The sequence below is a fragment of the Engraulis encrasicolus genome, chromosome 2, assembly GCF_034702125.1.
Source record: "Engraulis encrasicolus isolate BLACKSEA-1 chromosome 2, IST_EnEncr_1.0, whole genome shotgun sequence".
Classification (NCBI taxonomy): domain Eukaryota; kingdom Metazoa; phylum Chordata; class Actinopteri; order Clupeiformes; family Engraulidae; genus Engraulis; species Engraulis encrasicolus.
Window position 1 is genome coordinate 41566820 of NC_085858.1, and position 7500 is coordinate 41574319.

At 44.1% G+C, this 7500-nt stretch overlaps 1 protein-coding gene across 1 annotated transcript in view; it reads right to left on the minus strand.

The window, feature by feature from the left end:
* Nucleotides 1-7500, minus strand: part of stxbp4 (syntaxin binding protein 4) — a 110305-nt gene that overhangs the window by 61138 nt on the left and 41667 nt on the right. The window contains exons 9-12 of the mRNA XM_063218027.1: nt 7341-7447; nt 6023-6425; nt 5750-5807; nt 149-261 (exon numbers count right to left, since the gene is read on the minus strand). Coding sequence (XP_063074097.1) covers nt 149-261; nt 5750-5807; nt 6023-6425; nt 7341-7447 — 681 coding nt within the window. The remainder of the gene's footprint in view (nt 1-148; nt 262-5749; nt 5808-6022; nt 6426-7340; nt 7448-7500) is intronic.

A 7500-nucleotide genomic window follows, 5' to 3' on the forward strand; every position in this document is an offset into this window, starting at 1 on the left:
AAAACCTAATGCATGTGTGTGTGTGTGTGTGTGTGTGTGTGTGTGTGTGTGTGTGTGTGTGTGTGTGTGTGTGTGTGTGTGTGTGTGTGTGTGTGTGTGTGTGTGTGTGTGTGTGTGTGTGTGTGTGTGTGTGGTGACAACAGCTCACCTGTTCAAGTTTATCCAGTGGGAGTGGTTTGCCCTGGTTGTGGGAGGGGCTAGAATTTGGGCTCGGATAACAAGCGTTCTCATTGGTTGATAGCTGCACACTGGAGGCAGCACCTGAAACACACACCACCCCCACCACACACACGCACACACACACATTAAAGGGGAGACATTAGGCAAAGACATGACTGAATAGGCATTCAAGTCAACTAAGTTCATTGGGCACCTAAGTCACTCCCTTCTACTTCTGGACCTTCACTCTCAAATCTAATCTATCTAATGTAAATCCTGATTCCGTTTGACACACGCTCTAGATTTCACATGTGATAGCAGCGTATTTTTAAGATTTGGATTGACGGCGTAAGACCACTCATTTTTGGCAGGAAAGAAACTTCATTTTAGTGGGGGGAGTAATCAACCACATACATTCATTACATGCATCACATACATTACACACGGTAAGTTATTAAGATATTAATAGTAAGATATTATTACATACATTAGATGTAAGATATTATTGTATACACTTATCTGACACTTTTATCCGAAGCGACTTACAGTTATCTAGATCGCCACTTTCCCCCCAGTCCCGTTTTCTTGGTCTTTACGTTCCATTCCCATCTTTTATTCCCATGGGTTTGTAAACACAGGGTATCGGTTAAAGTCCCTGGAACAACGTGGGGTTAGGTGCCTTGCTCAAGGGCACCTCAGCCATGGATAGAGGTGTAGGGAGAGGTAAGGGTGGGATTTGAGCTGGCAAACTTCTAATCTTAAATCGACTTTATTAGCCCGGGGGTGGGGAACCTTTTTCAATCGAGGGGCCACTTCAAATTCCTCCAAGGGCTGTAAAAGTACTACAAGGGCCATACTATGAACACAAACCAGGATTTTCCCCTTGCACCTAAGGTCTATATTGAATGCAGCCACCTTAACTACAGACCCCACCTACTATAGGTCCCCTGAATATAACTTAATTGTATTGCAAATGTAATTTCTAAGATCCCTTTACAAAATATGTCATATTTCATGTGAAGATGCATAACATTAAAATTATATCGGGGGGGTGGATAAAAGGACCTCAAGAGCCGGAAAAAAGGACCCCACAAACGGAACAAGTTTGGGAACCACGTCCATCTAGTGAGAGCCATGCCAGGTCATTACAGTATAGGACAGACGTGGGCAAACTCAGGCCCGGGGGCCACATGCGGCCCGCTCAGCCATTTCATGCGTCCCTCAGAGCCTTTCCAAGGAAAATAATGAAGATTCATATAGTCACTCATTCTTAAAACAAGGTATTGGAAACCTAAGATTACTAAAGTCTACATCTAGATACAATTAGCAGGAACGGCATAACTGACAAAGGTGTTATTATATTGGCGTACACCATTTCTTATTATTGGCATGGGCAAGTTGCCTACGACGTTCGGCCCTTTGGTCAATTTTCTAAACCCAATGTGGCTCTTGGCCCAAAATAATTACCCACCCCTGGTATAGGAGCTCTCCGTCCACCTAGTGAGACCCATACCAGGAGGCCTGCAGCACATTACAGTATAGGAGCTCTCCATTAGTGACCTCATCCTTATATGCAACGGGATAGTGGAGCAAGCCAACAATGGATAGCACTCAAATGCAACGTGCATTAACAACACATTTTCTCAAATTTGAATTTAGACTAAACATCATGTTCATTACACCTTCATTTTGTGATAAATGCTTGTGGTCCAAATCAAATGTGTCCCATTTCAGAGATATTGCTGCCAGATTTGCAGTAACTACGATATCCAACTTAATATCAAGGCTTTGAAGGACTTTTTAATCAGTTTCAATGTTGACATACTGTAGCTACTGCACTTTGCCTTTGTAGGGCAGCTCTGTCAACCTGGATGGAAGTGTCAACCTGGATAGGTCTGTCCAGCAGACATCACAGCTGATGGAGCTCACTGATCTGACAGGAGTCGCTACACTATGCGAAATACAGAACGAACTGCTGAGACAAGCTCTCTATGGGGGAGAGAGAGAGAGAGAGAGAGAGAGAGAGAGAGAGAGAGAGAGAGAGAGAGAGACAGAGACAGAGACAGAGACAGAGAGAGAGGGCGGAACACAGAAAGAGAGAAAGATGGAGAGAGGGAGACCGAAAGGGGGGGGGGGCAGAACTTACGGAGAGAGAAAGAGAAAGAGAGACAGAAAAAGAGACAGCCCATCATTGTTCCAGACACAGCAGCCCGAACAACTGTGACATCATACTGCACAATAGGCATCACACTGCACAGTAACGCTGGACACTAATGACCTACAAAAACAACATCTTCACTGCAGTATATAGGCTATATTGCAGACTGCATCAGCTAACATCACTAGCCTTCAGCGTTGCCAATTACGCTTATTATAAGCGACCCTGGGCTTCTTTTTTTGAGCAGTCGCTTTAAATTTTGAAAAGTCGCGGGTTGCGTTTTTTGGGCTTGTTATTTTCAGGGTTAGGCTTGATGTTTTCTTTTGCTCTGCCGGTGAATTGAATATGTTTGGATGTTTGTAACTTAATGTTTCTCAATGGCAACTCGGTTATTCTCACTCATCCTTACACGTTATCCTACTACAGCACTCTCTGTGCCTGCCACGGTCACTTACTGTACGTGGATTTTAGCTACCCCATACACTCAGAAAGAGCAAGGTATTCTCTGACAAGACATGCGACTAACGACCCAGCCCAAGTTTTTTTTGTCTCCGGTCGCTTCTTTTGGGCTTGTTTTTAGGACGCAAGTCAGTCGCTTCTTTTGGGCTTGTTTTCAGCACTGCCTACCGTATCTATAACAGACTGCATCAGCTAACATTAGTAGCCTATCGTATCTATAGCAGACCAAATCAGACAATTTGCACCTGAGGTTGCTAAACGCTAGGAGTCACTTGTTTCCTGTTCCTTGTGCATACGTGCATGTCTTTAAGCGAACGAATCAGTCAATATGTTCACTTTCTGAGGAAGTTGAGAGTGTTTGGCATTGAGAAAGAAATAATGATGCCTTCTACAGGGCTTCCATTGGTTTGGGAAAATGTCTGTTAAACTGACAACTGAACTGCAAACCCTCATTAGGAGAGCTGGATAGGTAATGAGCATGCCAGCTTTATTTGATGAAGCAGTGGAAAGGCAGGGTTTGATCTTACTGGATGACTAGCATGTTTTGAACTGTGGGTATGAACTACTGCCCTCAGGAAGAAGATACAGATTCCCAAACTGTAATACAAATAGTTTCAAATGTTCAATGGTTCGCTGGCCAATTAAACTAGTAAATAGCAGGTCTTTACTAGGCTACTGGCTACGTGTGCCTATACATGCTTCTTCAGATATGAAACTATGAGTCCCCAAAGGTACTTTTCACTTCAATCCCTGCTGTAGGCTTATAGTTTTTAAGTTCAAGGAACAGTCCACCCTGTTTTGGTGACCAAATAATCTAACACCACACACACTGTAGCGCTACTGTTCACACAATCTGAAATCAAGCACACGGCATTGAGCAACGCACTACAGCTGCAGCTAACATCACACACACTATAGACCTACTTCTGCCCACATTAATGAGCATCACATCCACTGCAGAACGGCTGCCCACATAAGCTAACATCACACACGCACGCACGCATGCACGCACACACACACACACACACACACACACACACACACACACTTCAGGAGGGCTCTGCCCACATAAGCTAACACCACACACACACTGCATTATACAGCACACTACAACTGCAGCTAACATCTCACACACTGCAGAGCTGCTGCCCATATTTGAGCTAACACCACACACACACACACACACACACACACACACACACACACACACACACACACACACACACACACACACACACACACACACACACACACACACACACACACACACACACACACTGCAGTGTACTGTACCTCACTGCATTAGTGACCTACATTTGCCAACATCACACACTGCAGTGAGAGCAAGCAGCAAATACTATGATAACCTGCAGCAGTCTAGGTCTACAAATATAATAACCTACAGTTGTATAGGTCTGCAAACATGATAACCTACAGAGGTATAGGTCTGCAGATATGATAACCTACAGAGGTATAGGTCTGCAGATATGATAACCTACAGAGGTATAGGTCTGCAAATATGAAAACCTACAGTGGTATACAGTAGGTCTGCATATATGAAAACCTACAAACAAAGTATTACTTGCAGGTTTACCTTTGTATATGTAACAATGCCTTTTGCACTTTAGCTGTGGCAGGAGTGTGGTGTCACTTCTGCAGTGGTTCTGCAGTGGTTGTATGAAGTATTGTGGTCCACCACTGCAGTTCCGCCCCTTGTGTGTATATATGTTGTATGTGTATATGTCAAATGTCCTTGTATAACTATTTATTTATTCTTTGTGTAGCCTACATGTGCTTTTAGACTCCATGTTATGTGTCATGAGTCTTGTGGTTTTGATATAAGGACAGCCATCTTTGAACTGAACTGAACTGAACCTACAGCAGTATGTTGTGCCATAACTGTGTTGAGCCGTCTTAGTTGCCATACCTATATAGTATAAAAATTAAGAATTTCGTTGCAGAAGGACTTACATGCCATTTTGTTCAACTTATTTTATTATTGGAAATGACTTTTCAGATGTCCTTTCACCATTCAAATATTTTGACGACACACTTTACCAGAGCTATTTAAAATGCATTTTGCAATGCAATGCCCAATGCAAAGAGGCACAGATTGCCAGGGCAGTGCAATTCGCTCCTTAGCGCATCCTCACCTTCCAACTCAGGTGCGCATTTCACTTCTGTGGTTTTTTTTGTCATCTACAATTCCAGAAAACAAGCCTATCATGTCGTACAAATCATGTCGTACAGTGTGAGCTTCCTGCTCGCATCCGACCCTCGGCTCGTAGAGTGTAAGGGTGTGAGTCGTGAGATGTGAACTTTTAAACCCTGCGATTCCCTCGTACAGTGTGAACAGGAGCTGCCTATCAGTGATGAACATATTGCACAGTGTATGCACGGCATTACTGAATGAATGTAGTTCCACAATTGTCTTACCATATTTGCTCAGTGAATAAATATTGAGGGTGCAAATGCTGAGCTCTCTTGCCATAACTTTTCAGTGTACACAGTAAATGTGTTACTGTCTCTGTCGAACAGCAGTTATTATAATTACATTACATTACACTTAGCTGACACTTTTTCATCCAAAGGGACTTACAGATATTACAGGTTATTGGTTACAGTCCTTGGAGCAGTGTGGGGTTAGGTGCCTTGCTCAAGGGTTCTTCAGCCATGGATGGACGTGTAGGGAGAGGTAAAGATGGGATTCAAACCTGCAACCCTCTGCTACAGTCTAACTCCCTGACCACTACACTACACCATGGCTGCCCATGCCATACCCACAGTTATGGCAAGGCAGATCAATATTTACTATATACACTGAGAAGTTATGTCAAGACAGTTCAATATTTACTACAGTATACAATGAAAAGTTATGGCAAGCCATCTCAATATTTACTGTATACACTGAAAGGTTATGGCAAGCCATCTCAACATTTGTAGCTAATGTGGTGCTCTGTTGTGCCGTCTTACCACAGCCGGTTGCCGAGCAGCAGACACTCTCTTCTCCCTTCATACACACGTCAGAAACCTACAGTGGACACACACACGCACACGCACACGCACACGCACACAAGAAAGGATGGAGAGAGGTTACTAGTTTATATAGTTAAGATACTTTTGGATACTCTAATCAATGTAAATTGGTTGTATATCAGTCAATCAATGCCTGTGATCGTGTGTATGTGTGTGTGTGTGTGGGTGGGTGTGTGTGTGTGCATATGTGTGCGTGCGTGAACATCTTACCTGTTGCTGGCTGAGTGTCAGTGCGGGTAGCGCCTTGCTGCCAGCCGACGCGGCCGCGCTGAGCTTGTGTGTAGGGGAGGGGGACGGGGAGGGGGCAGAGTAGGGCGGAGGGGGGTGTCCGGGAGGAGGGGTGTCCGTAGTCTGGCTGTGGGTGTGGGCGTGGGAGTGAGTGTGTGGGTGTGGGTGGGGGCATCGTGTCTGGACTTGGGGGCTCCGGGTCTGAGGGGGGGTGTGGGAGGGGGAGTGTGTTGCCCCTCCCTGGGTGCTCCTGGGGGTGTGGGGAGGGGGGGTGGACTGGGTGTGCTGGGGACTCTGGCGGTCGCTAATACTAGTGCTAGTGCTGCTGGAAGCGGAAGAGCAGCCGCGACGACGGATGAAGGCGATCTCAACTGTGGGGTCCGGCCTGCGGGGGGCGATAGAGAGACACACACATCAGCATCAGCATCAGCTGCCCCATCAGAAGACTTTTCCTGCAAAATGACGTAAGCATCTTTTTTTTTATTTTGCATTGAATCATTTTATTCTTGCAAATGACTGTTCAGACTTTCTATCATCTATGTGTGACAGAACAGTTGGAATCAGGTCTCTAATAGGGCTGCACGATTATGGAAAAAATCATAATCACGATTATTTGGGTCAAAATTGTAATCAAGATTATTAATCACAATTATTGTTTTTTTTTGCTGAATTAAAAAAAATATATAACAAAATGAAATATACCCAAGAATTAATTATCTACAGGATGAGCAAAACAAAATGAACTGTAATAATTATGTAAAGGCAATAGCATAAAACTTGGATGGACAGATTTCTGGCCAGAAACACCAGCCTGTCAATATGTTCTGGCTTCAAGGACGCTCTCGAAGGTAGGTCACTATTGCCACGATTAAATCCCGATTGAAATCACGATTTCGATATCACGATTTATCACGATTTTCGATTATTTTCGATTAATTGTGCAGCCCTAGTCTCTAAATTAACTTTTTTCATCATCAGCCCAAAAGACCAGTAGATGTAAATCTTACTAGCCAAACACACTCACTAATGGGTCAAAGTGGCTAGTAAGTTTTCTTTTCTACCAACCAAACTGAAATTTCACCAGAATTTGGCGATTTGGAGCTCTAATTGGAATAAAATGATCCCACTCAAGGCGAAGTGGGAAATGAGCCTATTTCCAGAAATGATGTAGTGTTTTAAAACAATTACTCAATCCAATATCACCAAGTCAACAATATCATCCTTGACCTCTGATTTAAATGTATTGTGTTTTGATGACGCCGCTGACCTGAGTTTGGCGCATAATGATGATGTCACTGACCTGAGTTTGGCGCGTACTATGATGCTCTGAGCCTCCTCGTGGGTGACGCCGATACACGACTCCTTATTGATGGACACCAGCTGGTCACCTGACCTCAGACGCCCATCCTGTCAACACAAGATCACACACACACACACACACACACACACACACACACACA